At 45.9% G+C, this 26,508-nt stretch overlaps 1 protein-coding gene across 2 annotated transcripts in view; it reads right to left on the reverse strand.

Annotated features, from left to right (window-relative positions):
- Positions 1 to 26,508, reverse strand: part of ZNF831 (zinc finger protein 831) — a 90,564-nt gene that overhangs the window by 35,049 nt on the left and 29,007 nt on the right. Inside the window, exons 4-5 of one of the 2 annotated variants that reach the window (XM_069546805.1) lie at positions 19,520 to 19,671; positions 11,495 to 11,812 (exon numbers count right to left, since the gene is read on the reverse strand). In XM_069546805.1, coding sequence (XP_069402906.1) covers positions 11,733 to 11,812; positions 19,520 to 19,671 — 232 coding nt within the window. In that variant the 3' untranslated portion in view covers positions 11,495 to 11,732. Of the gene's footprint in view, positions 1 to 11,494; positions 11,813 to 19,519; positions 19,672 to 26,508 lie in introns of those variants that run through there. The other variant, XM_069546804.1, reaches the window with a different exon arrangement.

Genomic DNA, 26,508 nt, shown 5'->3' on the forward strand with positions numbered 1-26,508 from the left:
CCCTCAGATATGCAGATGACACCACCCTTATGGCAGAAAAGTGAAGAGGAACTAAAAAGCCTCTTGATGAAAGGGAAAGAGGAGAGTGAAAAAGTTGGCTTAAATTAGCTCAACATTCAGAAAACGAAGATCATGGCATCTGGTCCCATCACTTCATGGGAAATAGATGGGGAAAGAGTGGACCCAGTGTCAGACTTTATTTTTGGGGGCTCCAAAATCACTGCAGATGGTGATTGCAGCCATGAAATTAAAAGACGCTTACTCCTTGGAAGGAAAGTTATGACCAACCTAGATAGCATATTCAAAAGCAGAGACATTACTTTGCCAACAAAGGTCTGTCTAATCAAGGCTATGGTTTTTCCAGTGGCCATGTATGGATGTGAAAGTTGGACTGTGAAGAAAGCTGAGCGCCGAAAAATTGATGCTTTTGAGCTGTGGTGTTGGAGAAGACTCTTGAGAGTCCCTTGGACTGCAAGGAGATCCAAACAGTCCATTCTAAAGGAGATCGGTCCTGGGTGTTCTTTGGAAAGACTTATGCTAAAGCTGAAACTCCAGTACTTTGACCACCTCATGAGAAGAGTTGACTCATTGCAAAAGACTCTGATGCTGGGAGGGATTGGGGGCAGGAGGAGAAGGGGATGACAGAGGATGAGATGGTTGGATGGCATCATCGACTCGATGGACGTGAGTCTGAGTGAACTCCGGGAGTTGGTGATGGACAGGGAGGCCTGGCGTGCTGCGATTCATGGGGTCGCAAAGAGTCGGACACGGCTGAGCGACTGAACTGAACTGAACTGAGGTAGACATTTAGCTGTTTGACTTTGCTATACAGAACAAACTGATATAACAGTGTAAAGGAACTACACTCCAATTTAAAAACAAATAAAAATAAGAACTAAAAAGAGTGGGTTGTGATCAATATCTTCTGTTCCTTGATTTCAGCAGTCCTTCCTCCACCTTCTTGGAACATCTCTTCTCAATATAAGTGGGCTGGTTTATGACCAATCACCACTTCTCATCTCCAGGAGCAAGCAAATTCCACTCATTTGGACAAACAGAAGGCTCAGGGCTAGATACATGACCCAAACCTCACTAAGTCAGAGTTGGTGCTGGACTTCAATTCAATTCAAATAGGACACTTCCTACTGCAATTGTTAAGATGGTATGATGCATGCCAGGGGGCCACCTCATGCCAGGGAACAAAGCACGCCCCACTCACCCAACCAAGAAGGCCAGCTCAGATAGGAAGAGGGATAAACAGAGCCCTGGTGATATTGTTTGAGTCTCTGGGCTTCTTGTTTCACAACCAATTGCAAATCTTTTTGAGTTGGATTTTGGTCCCATGCTACCAACAATTATATCAATAAGCCATGACAAACTGTTTTCCTGACTGTTACAGACGCTGCTTACTTTCCTTCTGCCCCAGCAAAGGAGGTGGGTGGGTGCCATGGGTATTCTCCCCCCTCCCACCCCAGCCCCTTCCTAACCATATTCAAAGTGGGATTAAGAATTTACCAAACCTCGCCTAATGACAGACTTAAAATTCAAAGCTTGATTGTCTGCTCCTAGTCCCCGGAAAACCATCCAACGTGGGACACATCATGACTTCACTGAAAGGAGCCAGTCTCTTCTATAAAGAGGCACTTCCAATGGACAGTGATTAATCTAGTTTCCCATTCTTCTAAGCAAAATAATAGAAAAATCATCATTTTCTTCCTTATCTAACTACGCAGATGACGGCTTCATGACTCCTCAAATTTATTGAGTAGCAAAACTGGAGGCAAAGAAGAAATATGTCCTCTGTCTTCAGAAGCACTGAAAGCCTCAAGCTGTCAGAACCAACACAAGTCTTACTAAACAAGCTGCAGAAAATCCAGGAAGAGATGGGAAAGGTAAACAAACACAAAACCCAAAAAGAACTTCTTCCTCTTCAAGGAAACTTCCAGACTAAACAAGGCTACGTGGTTTTACTTAGTTTTGATACAGGATGACTTAAGTCACTAAATAATGTTCCTCATTTCTTAATTTACAGAAAAATATGGATGCATTGAATCTATAATGAAATGTTACTTAAATGAATCCAAATTAATTGAAATTAAGCATCATAGAATGTAGCATTTAAAATGTATAGCAGATAGAGATTAATAAGGGAAAAATGAAGAGCTTTCCCCCTCCCTCCACTTAGCAACATGCAGTATTCTGCTCTGCAGAATGAAAAGGGAAAGAAAAAAACAAACCAAACAGACCCAGAAAGCAGTTTTAAAAGGAAAATAATTGCTTTCATATTAAAACATACAAAACGAATTTCTTTTGAACCACTAATGTGTGGATTTTAAAAAATCAATAGCATACTCTATTTAATCCATTGGAACAAAGATAAATGGGAATTCGTGTCTCTGGTTCTCAGTCGTCTTCTCTCTCATGCTTTTTGGAATCACTGTGCCATGTAATTTCTGTTGTTGTTTTGTCTATGATACTTGGAGAAGCTCAGGTCTCAACATTTTTGCAGACAAAGGGAGCTCAGTAAAATGGGCTCGGTTTACCCGTCAAACAATGTAACAGCACAGAAGATGCTCAAACAGTGGCCCTGAGTGCGTGGAGGACCGAGTGAAGGAAGCGGGGCCATGTGCAAAGAGCAACCAGCTCATCCAAGCAGTAAGAGTAGATGGGCGCTGTGTTGAGGCATCAGGGCAGAAGGGCACACCAGTCAGGAGTGGACACAGGAAACCCAGGAGGGGCTGGGCAGAGGGGAGGCCTCTCCTAGTACAGGAACACGTGGTAAGCCAGCCTGGCAGATGATGCCACCAAAACCAGGACAGAAGCCAAGAACACCTTGAAGCACCACGGTTGAAGAGCACACACATATTGGGAGGGGCCAGCGAGGTCTTCAGGGACAAGTCCCCCCTTCCTGCATCTCTGTGGTTGCCCACATGCATGCCCACATACCACATTCCACTGAAGTGCCCCTCCCACATTCTTGGGGAAGGGGGAGGAAAAGGGGTCATTTCCCTCAAATCCATTCACGCTAGAAGAACTGTGAGCACACTGGCTTCAGCATGTAGGGGTGGGGGCTGACATAGGGATGGGGGCAGCCTTCCCAAGCCCCCTGGCAGCTGGCAAAGGTCTCAAATCTCCTGACTATACTGGGGCTTAGACCAGTGTGTATGTATGAGCTTGTTTTTTTTAATGTGAATTCACTCTTGTCATGTAAAAATTGGGAGATTTAACTTAATGGAAAATTCTGGGTTTCTGGTTCCTTGGTAGAGAGAAATTAAAAGTCATGATCTGGAATGCTCATTGTCAAATAAGATATTAAGCCCTGTTTTAAATGATAGACATAAGTGATATCTCAACAGCCCTACCAAATGGATACTGTCATTTGTCGTCTTGGAGTTATAGACAGAGAAACTGAGGTAATGGTGCCGCTGAGACCAGCCGAGGACAGAGAACCGCACAGCCTCCCTCCAAGCCGATCCGGGAGATGCTGTCCCACTGGTGCCCCTGCTGGGCTGGCTGCCTCAGGCTCGCTCCTTCCCTGCATCTCTGGGTTAGAACATTTGCTTCTTTCTTTCTTTTTTTTTTTTTTCATATTTCTAATGCGTGCTTCTTAAAAACATGGTCAGCTTTGAAGGAGAACTGGTTTGTTTCCAAGCTGGGGAGGATAGAAACACTTCACATACATGACACAGAAAGACTGAAAAGTCCCCTTTGTTGTGCAAGGAGCCAGGAGTCTGCGTTTGCAGCAGAATCCTGTATCCTGCTCACATACCTTGGGACAGGGAGCCGGCAAAGGTCCTGCAGCCCACCCAAACCCCCGGCCCGCCCCGTTTAGTCCTTTATTTTACCCTCATCGTATCGCTCTTCTCTTTTCTTTCCCCTCTCCCTCCCTCCATCCTCGGCTGGCGCTTCCGCCTCCTCTCTTAGCATTGGTTTTTATTCTTGCACATCTGGGTGGCATTTCTCATTTATAATAAAAATGAGAGAACAGGAAAGAGCCGGGGTCGCCTGCATGCTGAAACAGTGGCAAGGGTCACTACTTGAGCAGGAGTGGTCCTCCCTATTTCAAAAATGGGGAGGGGAGGGGGTCCTAAGATGAAAACCTTCCTCTCCCATCCCTGCACTGTAGTCATCTAAATTTCAAAGAAAAGAAAATAAATTCGTGCCGAGGGGTCTTCTGGTAGTCAGAGCAGTCCCCCTCCCCACGTTAGTCAGGGTCTGATCCACACGGGACCCACAACTGGGCGAGATCAGAGTCCCCCACAGAGGGACCCCAAATTTGAGCTTTCAGCAGGGCTCCCGGGTGGAAAAAGTGATCCTCGGTGCCTGCTCCTCGGCGCTAGGGGGCACCCTTGAAGCTTGGAAGACAATTTCCATCAAATAAAAAGTGCCTTTTTTTTTTTTTTCCTCCCGCTTCGGTAATAAATTCACAGGGTTTGTTTTTTAACCCCCATTAGAGGTTAGAATAGTTTCATAAAAAAAGTTTTGGTAAATTCATGGGCAACTTTTGAGGTTATATGAGGTTGTTGTTTTAATAAAAAAGAAAAGAAAAAGAGAAAAACAGCTTTTCTCTGTACTCATGTAAGACTCAGCATCACCGGGCGTGAGGGCGGACGGGAGGGGGTGCTTAAGTCTTCTGTATTTTTCCACAAGGGTCCGCGCACAGCGGAGTTCTGGGGGGGCGTGAATCCCTGCTGCCCACCAGCTGGGGGGGCAGGTCCCCCGGCGAGCAGAGTCCCAGCTCTCTTGATCACCTGCTCCGGTGCCACAGAGCCGCCCGCAGCCCCAATGCCCATCAGAGGTGCCCACCCGCAGTCCGGGCGGGTGCTGGTCACTGCTCTTGCACTCTTTTCTTCCTGGCAGGGAGTCGAGAACAAAGCGAAAAAAAGTTCCAGCCCCCACCCCCACCAACCCCAACTCTCTCGAGTAGGGGTTTATAAGAATAAGAACTTTATCTCAGATTGATAAGAAAGGAGACAAGAGGAGGCAGAAGGAAAACAGCGCGGTTATGAGAGGGGGCGTCGTACATTAACTATGATTCAGAAACTGAGATGCAGTGAGTTCATTTTTCAATCTGCCTTTTGCGAAGGGGGAAAAAAAATCAGGAAATTATAGAAAATTGAGAAACAAACATCTCCGAGAGTGCTTTGCACCCGGGGGTGCTTAATGAACACTTAATAATTTCAAACGCGAGTACTTAGAGAAATAGCTTTTGTCCATTCCCGGCATGCCAGGTGCCTTGTAGCGAAAAGGGAGAGCTGCAATGACTGAAAACGATCGCTAATGTCTGTGCAGAGCGGGTGGGGGCACAAAAAGTACTTCTTCGTGTCTCTGGAAGTTAGGGAAATAAACAAGCAAAATATAGAGTTTTAGCAAAAGAAAAAAACCTTAGAATGGAACTTGTGTTTCTTTTCCTCCATGTTTGAACTTGGGCAGGACTCCTAAATAGAATGGAGAATGGCCTTGACGTCCCCCTGCTGACCCCAAAGGGCCATATTGAAAATTATTAGAAGAAATTCCAGTGCTCAAGCAGGAAGCAAAGCTTGTTGGACACGATTCCCCTGTGCTCCCTGCCAGCATCCAACCTTGGGGTAAAGGCCACAGTGAATGCATTTATTTAGAGAAAGGCAGTGTCCCTAAGCAGAACTCATAGTGCCAGGAAGGCATGAGATGGGATGGGGCCAGAACCCAAAGGATTATTCAAATAACTTTGTCCCCTCTACCTTTGGGGCCAGTCATACTCACAGGCCATCTGTACCCAGGTGCATAAATTCATGTGCCCCCAAGCATCCACTGACTCCATACCACCTAGCTCTGCATCTGAATTTCACTATTCCTTGATTCATCCCCTTGACCTGTAGAAGTCTTTCCCAGACTTCGGTGGAAGGATAACCCACAGCCCCCACTGTCAGCCAGGATAACCACTGTGACACCCACAAAGTCCTTTCAATGGGTGACACAGCCTCTTTCTAACTCACCATCTCCTGTAGCTTGAGTATCTTGACAGTCCCCTGGACAGATGAGTGGGCTATCTAGACTGGCCTCATGGGCTCTTCAAGTGCCAGGTTAGTGAGTCTCTGATACATATGGACTCAGACGTGGCCCCATTTTACAGATGAGGATCTGAGGGAAAGAGAAAGGATGACCTTGGCCATCCTTTCTAGGATGGAAGTAGCAAGAAGAAAAGTCAGGACTTGAATTCTTCAGACCCCAGAAACAAAGTTTCTTGCCCTGCACTACTACTGGCCAAATGAGGGGCTGAAAGAGAGGGAGAAAGAAGGAGTGTTTGGCACTTTTTAAATTATTTGGCTTTCCAAGGTCTATTGTAGGAAGCAAATGGGTAGGATGAAGTAGCTGCCCTGTACCTGTAAAACTACAGACCCCCCAAAAAAAACAAACCCAGAACCTAGTTCTCAAATTCTAGTTAGAGGTTGAAACCCAACCTCTCTCAAGACTTAGCCAGGCAGGTGTTAAAGACGTATTAGCATCAAAAAGGGACTTCCTTTGTGATGTAATGGAGAGGCTTACAAAGGAACTGAGATTGACCTTCTCCTTGTGACTCAACGCAGTTGGTCTCCTTATCACTTCAAAGTTGTTGACGCCATTCAGGCCTCACTTTGCTACTAATCCCTTAGTTAAAATTCACCTTTGAAATTAACCCTAAAGGCTCACCTGTCCCCCAAAGCAAAACAGCCTAGCCCCTCCAGAAGATCAGGTCCCAGATGGAGGTGAGAGAGGAAAGACCCAACTAGGCGACCGGAAACGTCCATGGTTTTGTCCCCCATTGGTAGGTCTGTTGAAATCATCACTCCTCTTGCTTCATCCTCTGATGCCATTTGTCTACCAGTCCTTCAACATAGAATATTCTAGAACAAGACTCTTTTTGAGGGTTCTGCTGAGAAGAGGCTCCCCCAACTCCAAGGTGAGGACAGTCTCCAGAAAGCCCTCCCGAAGCAGAACAGTCTCCAGTTCAGGTTTGTGATCAAAGGCATGTGCCTCTTTTATTTTAAAAGAAATTTTTTAACATAATAGTTGATCTTTCCAAATCTCAACCTCTGTAAACGACTCTATGGTCCTAACCTCTGGCCTCCCCAGTGGAGCCAGGCACGAGTGCACCACACACTCTCGTGCTCCCAACTTCTGTTGGTGCAGAAATCGGAATTCAGGATGTGTCGCTCCGTTTCTACAGGAATCTATTAGCAACTGCCAAGGGAAACACTTAGCATCTTAGATAAATAAGTAAATAGTAGTTAAGTGTTGACGCCTCCACTTCCAGCAGTTTACTGTGGATAGCAAAGATTCTTTATGATCCAAGGAGGAGAAAAAGGGATGATGCAGTGACAGGCTGCAGGTCTCTGTAGGGGGCCGCGCTCCCCCTGCTGTGGGGGCCCGGATGGAGGGGCCATGGGATGTGTGGCGGAAGCGCGGCCCCCTCCTGTTTTGTTCCTGTTTTGTTCCTGTTTACGCTAGCCCACTCTCCCTTCCCCGCTCCAGTCGGCCCTGTCAGGATCTCTCATTTGGAAGCTTAATCATATCAGCGAGCTTACCGCATTGCATGTGTAATGACTTGTTTACCAGTCTGTGCCGGCTGCCTCTGCCAGACTGGGCTCTCCCTAAGGACAGGGGCCGTGGCGTGTTCTTGTTTGCCTCTCTTCCTGCTCCCACACACTGCCTGGCACAGAGCGGACCCCACTAATTGCATATGAACTCTCATCTACTTCACAAAGGTGTCTCGGTCCACCAACCGGTCCCCAAGCTCCTTAGGAGAGTACTCACGGCATCTTCTGCTTCTCCCCACTCTAAGGGCATAACTCTGACACACAGAAGCTGAATCCCATTCAACCATGAGTAAGAGGTGGTCTGGACATCTGGGCCCCTCTCTTTTAGGAAACTGTCTCTCCTCTACTCTTAAAGGTCCCAACCCATCCTTCCTTACAAGGGCAGATGTGTGACTTAGACCTGGTCACTCAAGTCCCCAGTGATTGGTTCTGGAGAGATACCTGCTCCCAACTAGGCCACCCAGACTCAGGGATCTGGGGTTACAGAAAGGAGTCAAGCATATTCAGGCAAGGCAGGCCCTAAAGGAACCAGTGATGATGCCCCAGGAGCAGATCCAAGCGATGGACAGAAACTGAATCCGGATGACATCATTTGTACCCCTAGATCCAGCCAAGCCTGAAGCCCCTTTCTCTGTTCCCTGAGATAATGTTTCTGTCTAGACCAATTTAAATTGAGTCTCTTTCCTCACAACCCAAAGATACAGGCATCCACTGCTGGTAGCAGCATTTCAGAATAAGATAAACAAGGTGTCTGTTTGGGGATAGTCAAAGCTTGCAAAAAGAAACATTGCTATCATATTCTCTGCGAGCCTTCTCATTTTATTCCAGGAGTCTGGACTGTGGCCCCAGATCCCACAGTAAACCAGAGAAGGCTGAGACATTCATCTCTCCATACATTCATCTCACATGTCTCTCCAGACATTCATCTCATCCATAATGAGGGATGAAGATACCACTCAGGTTTTGACTAAAGCCTCACATATTGCTGTTTGCTTGGTCGAGTTCCCAGGTGGCCTGAGCATTCTGGGAGGTAGCTGAGTAATGCTCAGAGCTCAGCAGCCTGCAAATCAATTAATCTCTTCTGCAAATTGCTCACCAGGTCTAATGAATTGGCTCGGCACAGAGGAAGTCCTGTGTGGCCTTGTGTCCTCTGCAGTGACGGACTTTTCTCAGAGCAGACCGAGGCATCGTGCCTCAGCCGAGGAACAAATCTATTAATATTTGGAGAGAACATCAAATTGTACCCAGTGGACTTAAAGTTTGCTCAAGAGAAACTCACTTCTCTGTGATTTCAAAACAAGATAGTCTATTCATCCCTCCATGTTTTTTTCCACCAGATTCTGCCAGCCTTCCTCATGGTCTGTTTGGCAGTGGACCCCCTCTCCCTACAGTGAGATGCAAGATTGGGGTGGAAAGGCCCTCCTGGTAACAGGCTTTCCAGTTAGCATCTGTTACACATCTTGGGATTTTTTTAAGCTTGATAAGATCAAAGAAGGAAAAGGTACTCTAATATAGGAAAGGTACTGATGGGAATGTGAAATAGAAAGCAAGTTGGAAATATCTACTAAAACTGCGCAACATGACTAAACTACAGTGAGGTATCACCTCACACAGGTCAGACTGGCCATCATCAGAAAGTCTACAAACAATAAATGCTGGAGGGGGTGTGAAGAAAAGGAAACCCTCTTCCATGTAAACTGGGGCAGCTACTCTACAGAACATGGGCCTCCCCCGTGGCTCAGATGGTAAAGAATCTTCCTGAAGTGCAGGAGACCCAAGTTCAATCTCTAGGTCAGGAAGGTCCCCTGGAGGAGGAAATGGCAGCCACTCCACTATTCTTGCCTAGAGAATTCCATGGACAGAGGAGCCTGGCAGGCTACAATCCGTGGGGTTTAGAAGAGTCGGACATGACTGAGCAGCTAACACTTTCACTTTCACTATAGAGAACAGTATGGAAGTTCCTCGAAACACTAAAAAATAGAGCTACCATATGATCCTGCAATCCCACACTTGGGCATATACCTGGAGAAAATAATTCAAAGAAATACATGCACCCCAGTGTCCACTGCAACACTTACAACAGCCAAGACATGGAAGGAACCTCAATGTCCATCAATAGATGAATGGATAAAGAAGGTGTGGTGTATGTATACACAGTGGAATATTACTCAGCCATAAAAAGGGATGAAATAATGCCATTTGCAGTAACGTGGATGGACCTAGAGATTATCCTACAAAGTGAAATAAGTCAGACAAACATCATACAATACCATGTATATGTGAAATCTAAAAGAATGGTACAAATGAACTTATTTACAAAAGAGAAACAGACTCACAGACATAGAAAACAAACTTACAGTTACCAAAGGGGAAAGAGAGGGGAAGGGTAAGTAAGGAGATTATATATACACTACTATACGTAAGTAGTCAACGTATATATACTACTATTCATAAAGGAGATAATCAACAAGCACCTACTGTATAACACAGGGAACTGTACTTACTACTCTGTAATAACTTATGGAAAAAGAATCTGAAAAAGAATAGGTACATATATCCCTTATATATCTGTATAACAGAATTAGTTTGCTGTACACCAGAAATTAACACATTATAAATCGATATTCCAAGATAAAATAAAGTATTGTAAACGTGCAACATAACAAAGACTCAGCAATTCTTCTTGGGTCTTCCCTAGAGAAACTCCCTACCTGGGCCTGGGAGTCATGGACAGTGGGTCCCTGTAAAGTACTAGGAATAAGATGAACTATTCATTGTTAAGAGAATGACTGCCTAAAGTCACAGCAGCCCCACCCAGAGAGACTCTGTCCCTATTTACAAGGCTGAGATAGCTCTGTATGTATTAACGGTATGGGAAGACCACAAAATGGCATTGAGTAAAACGAGGCAAGTTGCACAATGAGATGGGTAGTGTTGTATAATTCCTATTAGACACACACACACACACAGAAACAATACTCTGGCAGGTCCCTTCCTATTCCAAAGTGTAGTTTCATCTGGGGGGCTGTGGGGGGCATGGGGAATGGGGGTGGTGGTCAAAGTGAACATGAGCCTCATTACCATAACTGAATGTGTTAAAAGATGTATGATTCATCATTACTCACATAATTAAAAACTAAACTTTTCTGTTCCTCTAGGTGGAGCATCCCTGTTTTCCAATTTCATTTTCAACACAAACCTGCCCAACTTGTTTCAGGAACTTCCTCATCTGCCTCCTAGCGTCCACTCTACCTGCCCCAATCATTTCTCCACATTCACCTACAATGGATGGTCTGCTCTCTGCCCTCCTCATCCTCCAATGGCCCCTCACTGTCCTCAGGAGAAGGATGAGCCCCCACCCAGGTCTCAGATGCTCCTGGTCCCTCCTTCTCCTCTCTCTGCACCCTGGGCATTTCCCATCATCCCTCCTTTGGTCACAGAAGGCTCTGGGTCAGCATCTCAGACTTATAAATGCAGAGTCTGAACCTGCCTAGGACACCTCTGACACCACTAAGCTCCCACCCCCATGAGGCAGAAAAGGTTCAGTCTCCAAGAAGGGTCTTTGCAGAATGTTGGTCCACAGCTTCTCCAGCCCAACTCTGATGAACACAGAGTTTGAGCTGATACAGGCGAAGGCCTTACAAGAGTTGAGGAAATCCTAGCTAAGACAGCAGAAGCCAAGGGGATGTTACTGACAGAGGAAAGCAGATGTGACAGCACAAGAAAGTCCAGGGAGGGACTCAGACCCCCAGTGGCGGGTTAGTCGCAAGCTTAGCATTGAATAAAATGGAATCACCCGATGAAAAGGTTGTTCTCCCTACAACCCTCTTATCAGGGAAAGAAAGTCCCAATTGGATGCTAATGTATCTCTAACGTCTCCTTAAATCTTCCAGGTCGCTTTTTAAGCAAAGAGAGTGTATCTAGGGCTCTCACCCACAACCATCTAGACAGAATTTATTTGCCAGGAAAACATGTTCATAGTGTTTTCTTTCTATAAAGTTCTCTTAATGGCATGTGATACTGGCTTTCCATTTCCAGCATTGATAAGTAGTTTCTATTGAAAATAAAAGAATTTATGGGTTTTGCCAGTGAGCTTAAGTGGATCACATAAGCAAATAATCACACAGATGACATGCAGATGGGACATTTCTGAAGATGGTCCATGAATTATTGAATTCAGGAAACACCGTGGACCCCGGATTCATCATCTGGGTGGCACTGGATGACTTGGAGACTCTGAGTCCCAGTTTCGCCCTCTGAAAATGAAAATGAATCATCTCAAGTCTGTTGGGGGGATTAGATGTGGGTGCAGCTCCTGAACTGAAAGTGCCTTCTGAATTTAGTTATTGGGAGATTTCTCTAAAATCTCACTTTGAAATGTTACCCTGAATCTCACGGTGTTTACTGCCAGAAGCCAGGCCAGCTGCAGGAAATTGCAAAACCAGAAACTCTATGGAGTTCTTATCGTTCAATAAAGCATCTCTCTCAATCAATATGACTTCAGATGTGTCATCTGGGCACAGGGCCACGCTGGGCTCCTCTTCAGCGTTCCAATTTTAGTCTGTGTACCGGCAGAAGCAGCACGACTTCCAATGTGCCCACAAAAGTCCGAATAATTAACCTCAACCACATCAGCGTTCTCCATTCAGTTCCACGAAATGCGTTTCTAAGGAAAGGTATAAGAACACTCTTTATACCAAGGAGTGTTTTAGTGTATCCGCACATCAGAGTACATAGAACAGGATTCAGTTAATGGAGCAGATCCTTTTGACACAAAGGATTTCAATAATAAAAAATAAATAAAAGCTGATATGTCATCTACTAGAGAGAAAGAAATGTGCACATAAACACAAAAACAGGACAAATCTCATTATGAGATCCTTTTTTGCAGCCCAGGGTCAATAACTGTGATATTAGGAAAAGGGTAATAGGCTGACTGCTGATGAGTTTTAAGCTCCTGGAGACTAGAATGTCCCATTTGAAATGCAAATAGAATTGAATGATGTTGAGTTCATCCCCGCTGCTCCCCATGTTCTGAAAAGTATTCTTTTGAAAAGTCTTCTTTTCAGAGCAGTGACCTCATCAGGAGAAACACATCAGGAATTGTATAACCACAACAGAAGCGAATCGGTAGGGGCTTTTGCTCAGGTAGTTTCACCCACTTTGTATGGACATGTGAGTTTTCAGTGACTTTTTCTAATGGAAAAATAACACTCCAACGTGAGAAGACAAATGTGCAAGCTGTCACACAACACACACCTGCAAAGCTTCCTTTCCTAAGTCCCTAAGACCCTAACCTGGGAAATAAACAGATCATTTTCATGACAAGGCTTAGTAGTGAACTTCTCCTTCAGGTACAAAAGATGGCCTTTTACTGACGTCAATTACATGGAATAATTGCAAAATGGAAAACAACTCCCCCAGTTCTTCAAATGGCATCAGGCAGATAGGTGCTCAGGTGAGAAGAGAAACCACTCCAGCAGGGACCTATCGCACATTTAACCTAAACCCTGATTTCTGAAACACGACCTCCCACACCACGCAGAAGACACAACTCCAATATCTTAGTTAATCCCCCAACAAGCCAATCCATTAAGATGTCGTCACAACTTCAGACAATTAACGCAGAAACTAAATGGCACACACCTCATGGGCATGCAGGGACATTTGAAAATTCCTCACTAGAAACTGCTGTTTGTTGCCAGGGCCACCTGGATGGATGGATCACCTTTCTGCTTACCCTCCTTGCCCTCAGTGGTTGTCAAACATGTTATGCGTAAGAACCTCTGTTCAGAGTTGTAGACACCATTCCTATTCTTATGCTTGATAAGTGTCTGGTAAGTCAAGGCTACTTGAAATCTACAAAGAAACTTTCAGCTCCCCTCACTCCTTTGCTGGAAACTTGGATGGTGGATCACTGAATTTAGGTTTTAAACAAGTTCATGCAACATCACTAATTATTAGAATAATGCAAACTGAAACTACAATGAGAAATCACCTCATACCAATCAGAATGACCATCATCAGAAAGTCTACAAATAATAAATGCTAGAGAGAGTGTGGAGGAAAGGAAACCCTCCTACACTGTTGGTGGGTATGTAAATTGGTGTAGCCATTATGGAGAACAGTATGGAGGTTCCTTGAAAAACTAAAAATAGAGCTGTCATATGACCCAGCAATCCCACTCCTGGGCATATATCCAGAGAAAAATCATAGTTCGAAAGATACATATACCCTGGTGTTCACTGCATCACTGTTTACAGTAACTAAGACATGGAAGTAACCAAATGTCCATCAGTAGATGAATGGATAAATAAGATGTGGTATATGTGTGTGTGTATGTGTGTGTGTGTGTATGCAATGAAATACTATGGGACCATGAAAAAGAATGAAATGTTATTATTTGCAGCAGCATGGATACAACTAGAGATTATCATACTATGTGAAGTATGTAAAAAAGAGAAAGACAAATACCCTATCATATCACCTACTTTTGGAATCTAAAATATGATGCAAATGAACCTATCTATGAAATAGAAACAGAATCAGGGACTTAGAGGATAAACTAGTGGTTGCCAAGCCACTAGTTTGGGAGGAGAGAGAGTTGGATTGGAAGTTTGGGATTAGCAGCTGCAAGCTATTACATATAGAATGGATGAACAACAAGGTCCTACTGTATAGCACAGTAAACTGTATTCAACATCCTGGGATAAACCATCACAGAAAGGAATACGAAAAAAATTTAAATAAATAAAAGGCATGTGACATTCATACCAGGAGAATGAAATAATGCCATTTGCAGCAACATGGATGGAACTGGAGATTATCATACTAGGCGAAGTCAGTCAGAGAAAGACAAATATCATATGATACCAGATACCACTTATATGTGGAATCTAAAAAAATAAAAAGATACAATATTACTAATATTTATAAAAGAGAAACAGATTCACAGACATAGAAAACAAACTTATGGTTACCAAAGGGGAAAGATGAGGGGGAGGGATAAACTGGGAGTTTGAGATTGACATAGACACACTACTATATTTAAAACAAATAACCAACAAGGACCTACTGTATGGCACAGGAGACTCTGCTCAATATACTATAATAGCCTAAATGGGGAAAGACTTTGAAAAGAATAGATATATGTACACATATAACAGAACCACTTGGCTATCTATACACCTGAAACTAACACAACATTGTAAATCAGCTATACGCACGCTAAGTCACTTCAGTCGTGTCTGACTCTTTGCAACCATATGCATTGTATAGTCCAATATAAAATAAGATTTTAAAAAAATATTATTAAATTCAGTGGTGTTGGAAAGTCAAAAAAATAAAAATAAAAAGTTCAGTTCTCAGAAGAGTCTCAAAGATGCCAATCATCATAAAATCTTATAAATTAGGTCTCCATCCTTCATAACTCCTCTGGCCTTCTGCTTGCAGAAGACTTCACTGCCAAGCCATCTGTTAATTCGAATGATTAGTCCCAAGTTATTGGAATAGTTGAAAGAGGGAAATTAAGCATCCTTTTAAAAAATATTTTTCAAAAACATCCTCTCTGTCATCTTCATAAATTATTGACAGGAAGATTCTCCAAAAATAAAAAGGAGAAAGAATCCATAACAACATCTTATTTCAGGCCCTGGACACAAGTATTCCTGGCCACTTCTTTGAAAATGTTTTGCTGATTTAGCTGACCTTCAAAGATGAGGGCCAAAGGTTTTCTTTCCCAGATTTGAATTGGGAAATTCCACCCTGCACCCCCATCAAAAGATTACTCTCCATTTCATTGCTGGGTTTCAAATTCCCCCATGTTATAGCCCCTCAGATCACCCCAAACAAACCACCCTATCATTGCCGTGCTGAGGAAACCAGGTCCTCCCCCCTCAAAAATATACATGTTTGCACACACTCACAAAATCATGTGTGCACACTTGCACGTGCACACACACACACACACACACACACACAGTGGGGTCAGCTCTCTCACCAAGAAGCCAGCTCTGATCTCTCTAACCAGGACCTGCCAGGTCAAAGAAGACAAGAAAGTTGTTTGTAAATCGTGGGTGACCAAGGCCTATCTCTAGGTTCCTTTGAAGTTATTAACGGCACTCCATCTTCAGACACCCAACACTTTCAGAGTGTCCGTCACTCTGCTGTGAAATATTGGCTTTGGGTGGTGGTGGCAGTAAGCTCTCTGAGCTCCTTTGATTCCCAGGGGGTGTTTATTTTAACGCATTCCACCCCCCCTCCAACACAACGGTGTCCATAATGGCCCATTCACCCCATGCTTGTTGGTTTATCGGACCTGACATCCGTGCTCCATCTTTGACACTTCAATCAGGAACGAGGGGTGATTAATATTCCCTGGGGCCAATGCTTAGACCACACCCCACAGACTCCCACTGCCCTTAATGGACACACTCCATGTGCTTCGTAATCGTGGGGGAGGAAGCCCTTTGAAAATGGGCACCTGTGACCTAGACCTCTGGCTCAACTGTTCCAACAACAAACACAAAAGCACAGTCATCTGTTATTACCACCTGCTCTGCTGCTGCAACATTATTACCTACATGGGGGTGGGGGTGGAAGGGGACTATGTTCCCAGTGGGCTTTGCCCTGCGTTTGGCCTCCCAATCTTAGCTCCACATTTAGATTTTGTTGCTGATTTTTCTTTTCTGTTTGGGCCTGGTTTTATCCCCCATTCCCTGGGTTTTGGTAGAACAGGCTGGTGTTGAGATCAGAAAGCTACTGAGTGTGATGTTCTCAACATGGAGTGGCAGGGCTGGTCCCTGAGGTCGAGAGAAGCTTTTGAAGGGAAGACAGGATGAGGAGGACCGTGAAAGATCAGAGACTTTCCAGCTGGTCTCTCCACTAGTACTGAGGCCCCTGGGTCACCATGAGCACACGGGGTACACGTGCATCTTAGGAAGAAGTGACCACATCCATTGGAGGACGTATGGAAGATGCCTCCACCCTCTCGGGAGGAGAGAAGAGCTCCCTGCTTTGGGCTGACAGTTCCCCCAGGCAGAGCAAAGGGCTGGACCAACAGGTGGTGACTGCATTTCAACCACATGTGGAGCCCTGCCTGCCCTCATCCAGACTGCCACCAGGTCTTTCTCCCAAAGAGAAGCTAAGGGGGCCCCCTGACCCAGCACACCGGTCTCAGGATTGAAGCTCACTTGGACCACATGCCTGCAGGTGTGAATATGTCCTACTGGGAGGTGGGCTGCATAATCCTGTTTTAATGAATGCATATTGATTTAGGTTTATAGAGAACTTTCCTGCCAAAGCCATTTGCACACAAGGAGAGCACAGACGATGAGTGTCCATGAATGCCACTGCCTTTTCCACTTAGAAACACATTTTGAGGTCCCTTCTGTTGGTTCTCAGATGGGGGAAAAATTGTTGAGGTGGTTCGTGATTGAATTGTGCCTATCCCTCCAAAACATATATATCCAAGTCCTAAACCCACAGAACCTGTGACTGTGACCTTACTTGGGAAAACATCTTTGCACATGAAATTAAATTATGAATCTCAAGGTAAGATCATCCTGGATTTCAGGTGAGCCCTAAGTCCAATGGCAAGTGTCCTTATAAGAGAAAGACTGGAGAACATTTGACCCACAGAAACACAGGAGAGAAGCTGTGTGAAGATGAAAGCAGAGACTGGAGGGGTGCAATCAAAAGCCAAGGATGCTTGGAGCCCCCAGAAACTGGGAGGCTGGGTAGGATCCCCTCTTGGAGGCTCTGGAGAGATTGGCAGCTTCTGGCATCCAGAACTGAGAGAGAATACATTGTTGTTATTTTAAACCACTGCGTTTGTGGCAATTTCTTCCGCAGCCCGAAGCAATTTACCAATCCAGAGAGCATCTGTTCTATTCCCCCTATGTCTGAACATGCAGAAGAAGCCATCTCTCTGCTGAGAAATCGCCCCCTTGGGCTCCTCCCTGAAACACTGACCTCATCCTTCACTAAACAACAGGGACACTGAGTACCATGCACCCCACGTGCTCTCAGCGCTCAGCGTATGCTCTGGGCACTCAGTGTGTGCTCTCGGCTCTCAGCGTATGCCGGACCCTACACATGTGTGCATGCTCAGTCCCTCAGTCGTGTCCAGCTCTCTGCGACCCCATGGACTGTAGGCTGCCAGGCTCCTCTGCCCATGGGATTTCCAGGCAGGAATACCGGAATGGGTTGCCATTCCCTCCTCCAGGGCATCTTCCCTCACCCAGGGATTGTACTCGTGTCCCCTGCATTGGCAGGTGGATTCTTTACCACCAAGCCACCTGGGAAGCCCCAGACCTTACACACGTATGCTTATGATGCTCCAGAGCTAAGAATCAACATTTCTCATCTACTTTAGAGTCTGAGAGTTCCTTGCTGTACGCAACCTTGCTTGACCCTCATCCTGAGCCACTGTGGGGGTAAGACCTCTATCAGCGTCCTCTCTACAGACAGAAGGTTCCCAGGAGGGAGCTTGCTGACTTCCAGTGTCACTCCCCACATGATTGAAGCAAAGGATGGACAGCGAGCCTGTCTGTCTGTCTGTCTTTACCCTGTACCTCATTCATCAAGGGCAGGCATTGTCTTCTTCTCCTTTTCAGTTCTGAGCATGGAGCTTAGGAATAGAAACATGGTGGCTGACGTGAGTTTCCAGGACCAGCTTGACTCAGCTCTCTATGGTGCTGGAAAGAGAGCTGGTGGGAAAGCACTGCCATTTGGGGCAACTGGCAAAATTCTGGTGGGTTCTGTTGGGCTTTCTTGGGGGTCGTATCACCCAAGCACACCCTAATGGGCAGGTCCCTGGATTGGATCTCCTTGAGAAGGAGGCAAGTAATGGAGTTCAACGTGAGGAATCACAGAAAATGAAGAAAGGGCAAAGCCCAATCCCCTGACTGCATTTTTGTCTGGCCCGCTGCCCAGCAACAAGGTCTTAACCCTTGATGTTCCATCAGAAGACAGTGCTTTTCCTTCCACAACTGGCCATCCATTGGAACAAATACCTACTTTGACTTAAACTCTCATTGAGGAAAAAAACGAGTCCTCATCCTTGCCTAGGAGAGGGCACGGGGATTGCAAGGGTAGGGCGAGGGGTCAAGGGGCAGCATGGAAGCACTATCTTCCTGAGGGGGTGGCGGGGCTTCACAGAGGCTGAGAAGAGGGGACCCTACCCAACTGTCCCCACCAGCAGGCAGAACCCCGGGTCAGCCCTTGTGCCAGACGGACAACAATCAGCCACGAAAGACAGTTCATTCAGTCACCACTGGCCAGATGGGACCCCACCACCTTCTCACACAGGGTCTTGGTCTGCCTCCATCAAAACACTGCCCACAAGGCTAAGGCTGGGCGCACGAATGTCCCGTGGAGGGAGGAAGGAGGGGAAACTGCAGTCCAGAGAAGTGAAGTGACTTGCCCAGTGATTGCAACTCAAAATAGCCCATTTCCAGGAAGCAATCTCCATTAGTTCAGCCTTTACTTCCGAGCATCACGAAGAGCCCCTTTTGTAAGCCTCCCATGGAAGCAATGTTCCCAGCCGCTCTCTCATTACAGCTCCTCCTGCTACTTTTATTTCACGCTCACTTGAAAGCCCATCCATTGACCCATTTAGCCTCACAGTGGCCCTGCAGAAAGAGTCCAGTGAGCTTCTTCTTCAGAGAAGAAGATGGGGGGAAGATGGAGGCACCCAGAGTTCTGACTCAGGCCCTCCATACTCAAGGATGTTTGTTGCGTCTCAATGTTTGATTCCCAATATCCCCCACTCAGGACCCTCTCCCCCAGTTTAGGGTCTTGACCGCCCCACAGAAGTAACACTTCTGTTATCACCCCATAAGTATCCATACCCTTGCTGGATGTCAGGCTTCAGACATCAAGGACAGTTGCCTCTGCTCATTTCACGTCCCCAGCAGCATGGTGCCCAGTTTGGATCCACCTCCAAGGAGAGCAAGTCTTACCTGCCATTTCTGAAGAAGCTTGCCCTTGGGTCCTGCAGGAGTCCAGGCCCTTGGCTCGGGGTGGATGGCCATCTTTTCTCAGACCCCAGTGTGGCTTCCGCAGTCTAGTGACTCTCAGCTGGACACGGCTCTGCAGGAAATTCCCTCTGTACCTGGGGAACAAGAAGCACAGGCGGCAAGAGCACCTTGGAAAGCCTGGACCCTGGGGCTCGTGGGCACAGAAATTCCAGTTGGGATGCTCGCAGGGAAAAGTCCAGGCTCCCATGGGGAGTCTGGGAGAGCACAAAGGGCATGAGGTCCAGGCAGCTCGTCAGCTCTCAGGAACCCCTCTTCCTTCCAGTCCTCATTCTCCTGCCAGGATGTGAGAATGACAACAGGACACAACTCAGGCGGCTCTGTAAGCATGAAATGAGACAGCATCTGGAAAATGCTTCCCACACCACCTAGCACACAGCATGTGCTTAATCAAGGTCAGTTGCTGTAACTAAACACTGAATATATGACCTTGACTGCTTATGTGACAGGCTGTCCCGTGGAACTTTATACAGTAATGAAAGCCTTCTGTACTCTGCATCGACCAACATGGTAGCCACTAACCACAGGCATCTCTGTAGTGACTGAAATGTAGTTCATATGTCTGAGGAACTGAGCTTTCTGGTCAATTTCATTTTAATGGGATTAAAGAGCCACAAGTGACTAGTAGCTACCATTATTGGGCTGGTTGGGTCCAAAGGGTCTCCTCTGAAAAAAATGGGCATCACGGACATTCCCCCTAGAGAAGTCCTTCCAGGTCATCTGGTCTAACCTCCAAAACAGAGCCTTCACATCCCGGGGGAGGGGGAGGTGTGTAACAAGGGCAGAGAAAGAAAATACTGAGCTTCTCAACATTGCTAACTATTAGAGAAAAGCAAATCAAAACTGCAGTGAAGTACCACCTCACACCAGTCAGAATAGCCCTCATTAAAAAGTCTACAAATAACAAATGCTTGAGAGGGTGTGGAGAAAAGGGAACCCTCCTGCACTGTTGGTGGAAATGCAAACTGGTACAGTCACTATAGAAAACAGTGTGGAGATTCCATTTTTAAAAAACTAAAAATAGAGCTACTATAAGCTCCAGCAGTCCCAATCCTCGGCATATATCCAGATGAAACCATAATTTGAAGAGATACAGGCACCGCTGTGTTCTTAGCAGCACTGTTCACAATACTCAAGACATGGAAACAACCTCAGTATCTATCAACAGATGAAGGGATTAAAAAAAAGATGTGGTGTGGGTTTATACATATAGTGGAATACTACTCAGCTGTAAAAAAGAATGAAATAATGCCATTGCCGTGACACCGATGAACCTAGAAAATGTCACACTAAGTAAAGTAAGTCATAAAGAGATACACAAAGACCATGTGATATCACTTACATGTGGAATCTGAAATAGGACACAGATAAAACTCATCTATGGAACAGACTCACAGACATAGAGAAGAGATTTGTGGTTGCCAAGACTTAGGGTGGGTGTGGGAGTTTGGAATTGGTAGATGCAAACGATTATATATAGGATGGATAAACAACAAGGTGTGACTGAAGAGCACAAGGAACTATATTCAATATCCTGTGACAAGCCATACTGGAGAAGAATAGAAAAAAGAATGCATAGAGTTCTTGTTTAGTTGCTAAGTCGTGTCCAACTCCTTTTGCCACCCCACAGACTTAGCCTGCCAGGCTCCACTGTTCATGGGATTTCCCAGACAAGAATACTGGAGTAAGTTGCCATCTCTTTCTCCAGAGGATCTTCCCCATGCACATATTGAACCCACATCTCCTGCATTGCAGGCAAATTTTTATTGCTGAGCCACAAAAGCCTATGTATATAAACTGATTCAATTTGCTGTGCAGCATAAATTAACACAACACTATAAATCAACACTACTTCAACAAATTAAAAAAAATACTGAGCTTCTGTTTACAGTTATTTTCACCTAGAGTTTCTTATATCTATTGTTGCATGCCCTTTATAATGTACATAATACTTTAGGGGAGTAGAACATATGTATAATTAACTGGTAAATAAACAGTTATGCATTTCTTGCTGCTGCTACTGCTAAGTCACTTCTGTCGTGTCCAACTCTGTGCGACCCCATAGACGGCAGCCCACCAGGCTCCTCTGTCCCTGGGATTCTCCAGGCAAGAACACTGGAGCGGGTTGCCACTTCCTTCTCCATGCATTTCTTGGGTGCAGGCTAAAGATGTTTTACCAGTAGGAATGTGCAGCCAAAAGCAGACCCGCAAGCTAGTCTAGCACCCCCTCGTGGCAGGTGAAGGAACTGAAAGACAGACCAACCACCTGTCATGTGCCCTGACTCGCAACCCTGTAGCCAGTTGGGACTCTTAACTCAGGTCCCTGCACCATTTTGACCATTATCAGTGGTCAGCTCTTTGAAAAGACATCTGCACCGCTTCTAGCTGCCTGGTCAAGCTACAAGGTCTCCCTTCCCAAGGCTCAGTTTACAAAAATTCTGTTCCCACCATGATGCTCTTAAGAACCACCTGGTGGCAGAGGAAGGTGAGGCAACCTGCTTGGCGAGTTTCCTTTCTCACTTGTCTGAGCTGTTGCCAACATCCAGCCGCAGTCCCCTCATCACCAGGGCCATTGGCAGAATTTTAAATAAGATCTGCAGAGTGCCGTATCCTCCTGGGCACTGATTTTCACGGCAGCAACAAGGACAAAGTGACTTTTTCTTCATCTTATTCATGTTTGGAAGAGGCTCCACTTGCAAGCACTACTGCCTCCCTGGCCCTGGGCAGGAGCTGTCACTCCCCATGGATGCCTGCCTGGTTCTTTGAAGCAACCCTTTCCTGTTTGTCAAGACCTCACTTTCAGGATCCTGAAAGTGTGATCTGAGCCCAGGTGAAGAGCCACAGGGCTGCTGTTCTGATAATCATAAACCCGTCAAACCAGCCTGGGCTGCTGCAGGCCCTGGGGAGAGTGACTTCCAAGTACAGAGACATAGGCAGGATGGATGGTGCAGGGATGCGGGAACCTTCCTCGCCTATGTGCCGTGGGTCCACCTTTGCCCCCAGTCAGCAGGTGATCGACACGAGCTCACAGGTGTTAAGAATGGCACAGTTTGAACTGCAGGGAGGTCTGCTTTCGGAAAACAGACAAGAGCGAAGGACTGCATTTGATGGAAATAACTAGGAGACTGCCAGGAGAGCTGCAGCCTCTGGACTCAGGTCTTGCTGCGGTGGAATCTAGACCCTTTCAGCCCTGGGGGAGAGCCCAAGTGGACCTTGACAGTATCTTCAAAGCAAGTTTTGTTTAATCGTGGGCAGGGTCAATTTCTTTCTCTCCTGGGTTCTCCAGAACATTGTGTGAGCACCCCTCCTAGCGCAGCATCCCCCCTGGGGTGGACAGCCAGGATGGGGCAGGACTGCAAGCTCACCATCACTGTCCTGTGAGGCCCCTCCTGCTCCAGCAGGTGCCAGCTACTGCCTTGGCTACTCGTCCATGTCAGCTGTTGGGGTGCCAGCTGCTAGGGACGCACTCTTACCACCTTCTCAAGAGCGCGGCCCTTGGCCAGTGGGAACCGGCTTGCCTGGAAGGCCTGGAGGAGTGTGCACACCCCCAGGAAGGGCCCTGAGCCATTGTCACCGGGTGTGAGACCCCAGTCTTTTTGCTTCAGAGCAGGACAATCTCTGTGACATATGTCACAGTCTAGCGCTCCCGTGGGGTCAAGCACGACTGGACCTCTGACCCCATATCTCTTCTGAGTTCTTCCCTCACCTGGCCTGCTTCCCTCACCCCTCACGAGCCTCCTGAGAACCCTCCCTAGGTGAACCACTTGTACCAACACCCCCATCTCAGGCCCTTCTTCTGGGGAGCCCAACCTCAGATGCAAGATTCCAGGGTCATCCCTGCTCCTCCTCCTCTCAATCCTGCCCGCCTATTTCCCCCAGCGGCACTCAGGCGCATTTACCAAATCTCCAATATGCATGTGCATGCTAAGTTGCTTCAGCCATGTCTGGACTCTGTGACCCCACGGACTGCAGCACTCCAGGCTTCCCTGTCCTTTTGCTCAAACTCATGTCATTGAGTCGGCTATTTAAGGGCCAGATTTTAAATCCAACTCATACCTGACACACCCTCTGCTCTCTTGGTCTCTCTCTGTAGGTCTTCCTTTAAGAGCTAACATAACTTACGTAAGATTAGCACAGTATCTTCACTGATAGACCTCGTGAAAGACCAATCAGAAAGAAGCCTTCTTGCTCTGGGTCAGCACCAGCTGGGGCCCTAATGACCGGGGGGCCAAGGCCACGAGTGCAATGGATACCAACTTTTCTGGAGTCCACTGGGAGGCTCACGAGAGCAGGCAAGGTAGGGCTGTCATGTATCTCGATGCTGGTTGAAAGCCACTGAACACCCCGCCTGCTCCAACCCCACCCTGGCCCTCCACTCCCACGGCCCTTTCTATCAGGCAAGTCTTAGAAGATAGATCCAAAGAGGCAGACTTGCAGGTCTGATACATGCTGATCCCAGAGAAGGAATACGTGGTCTGCCATGTGACCCTCTCTTAATCCTACAAGGAGCAATCAAGCAAACAGAAACGGTGGGAAGGTATGGCAGACCCTCAGCACCCTACCACGCAGGATCTGGAGTCGCCTCTGGTGCCGTGGGGAGCATGAGCCTCAGCACCAGGTCTGTGCCTCCACCTCACTTCAGAGTTATCTCATTGAATGAGGAGACTGTGTCATGACTAAGTGAGCAGACACACACACTTCCGCTTTACAAGGAAAAACACCATCAATTAGGAGAATTCTGCCGTCAGTGTTTTCGCCGCTTCCGTGATTAACGGGCATTTTAGGGTTTACAAAGCGCCCTTTGCCCACATAACCTCCAATCTCCTCCTTGTTCATCCCAATTCACTCAGGGCGTCACAATTCATTGTTCATTTGTCAGGAGCTTCCTAGAACCAGTCTCTGAGCGTTTCATGCTTCAGATAACACTGTACACAGTTACAAATTAATCAATAAAATCCAATTCCATGGTCCAGTGCCTGCTCTGGGCACGGCTGAGACATTTTCTGTGGACGCTCAGAATCTCTACACCTCTACTAGTTAACATCAGGGCAATTAGGTGTCCAAGTATGAATTTTTTACATTTTCCCATTTCCGCTCTGAAGACAGATCCTGTCTTTTCTAATCCCTCTCCTTTAACTCCTGTACTTTCATTAATGAAAACACCCATTTTCATTACATATTTGGAGATGGTAGCAGAGAGATGAGTGAAACAGAATAGAGGGCCCTGAAATAAACTCCAAGCATACACAGGAAGTTAAAATACAGCAAAAAAGTGAAAAAAGTGGATTAGACCAGAGGTCTATAAGCCTTTCGTGTAAAGGTCCAGATAATAAATATTTTAGACTTTACAGCCATATAAAGTCTATGTGGTCTCTACCACATATTTTTATGTGTATATATGTATATACACACACATATATTTATGGGCTTCCCAGGTGGTATTAGTGGTAAAGAATCCCCTTGCCAATGCAGGTTCAGTCCCTGAGTCAGGAAGATCCACTGGAGGAGGGCATGGCAAACTATTCCAATATTTTTGCCTTGAAAATTCCATGGACAGAGGAACCTCCTGGGCCCCCCATGGGGTCACAAAGAGTTGACACGACTGAAGCAACTTAACACATACATAAATACATATTTATATATAGGTATATGAAAGTGAAAGTGAAGTTGCTCAGTTGTATCTGACTCTTTGCAAACCTGTGGACTGTAGCCTGCCAGGCTCCACCATCCATGGGATTTTCCAAGCAAGAGCACTGGAGTGGGTTGCCACTTCCTTCTCCAGGGGATCTTCCCGACCCAGGGGTTGAACCTGGGTCTCCCACATTGCAGGCCGACCCTTTACCGTCTGAGCCACAGAGAAAGCTCATATATGTATACATTTATATATTTTTATGCAAATATCTGTGTATATACACATATATGCCTATATGCATTTTTCTAAATGTAGAAACCATGCCTTCCTCACAAGGGTATAAAGAAACAAGTCAAGAGCTAAATTTGACCCAAGGTCCATTGTTTTCTACATAAATATAAAAATAAATCCTTCTTTAATGTTAATACAGATAAAGAAAGAACATGAGAATATCATTTTACCCCGGGAGACTGAGAGTAAGGAAAAATTTCTTAGACAAGATCAGAAAGTCATAACCATGAAGGAAAAAGGAGCTCCATCTGACTATGTCAAAATATGCAACTTCTTGATGATCAGAGAGGTCTAAGTGTTGAGTGTTAGTCACTCAGTCGTGTCTAACTCTGCGACCCCACAGACTGTAGCCTGTCAGGCTCCTCTGTCCATGGAATTCTCCAGGCAAGAGTAGTGGGTTGCCATGCCTTCCTCCAGGAGATCTTCCTGACCCAGGGATCAAACCGGTGTTACCCGTGTCTCCTGCACTGCAAGCAGATTCTTCACTGCCTGAGCTACCGCAGAAGCCAGAAAGGATAAACAAGGTTAAAAAATAAGAAGTCCATTTCCACAGTACAGTGGGCTAGCTACTCTGATTGCCTACCTTCCTATTTACCCTGATACTGAAACCAACTAAAAATGCAGATTAAAATATGAAAATATTTACAACTTATTTTTAAATGTACTGGTGTTCTGATTAGGAGGTAAGATATATTTAAAAGTCAAATCGCAGCGCTGTTTATAATAGCCAGGACATGGAAACAACCTAGATGTCCATCAGCAGATGAATGGATAAGAAAGCGGTGGTACATATACACAATGGAGTATTACTCAGCCGTTAAAAAGAATTCATTTGAATCAGTTCTGATGAGATGGATGAAACTGGAGCCGATTATACAGAGTGAAGTAAGCCAGAAAGAAAAACACCAATACAGTATACTAACACATATATATGGAATTTAGGAAGATGGCAATGACGACCCTGTATGCAAGACAGGGAAAGAGACACAGA

Source organism: Ovis canadensis, chromosome 13, assembly GCF_042477335.2.
Source record: "Ovis canadensis isolate MfBH-ARS-UI-01 breed Bighorn chromosome 13, ARS-UI_OviCan_v2, whole genome shotgun sequence".
Classification (NCBI taxonomy): Eukaryota; Metazoa; Chordata; class Mammalia; order Artiodactyla; family Bovidae; genus Ovis; species Ovis canadensis.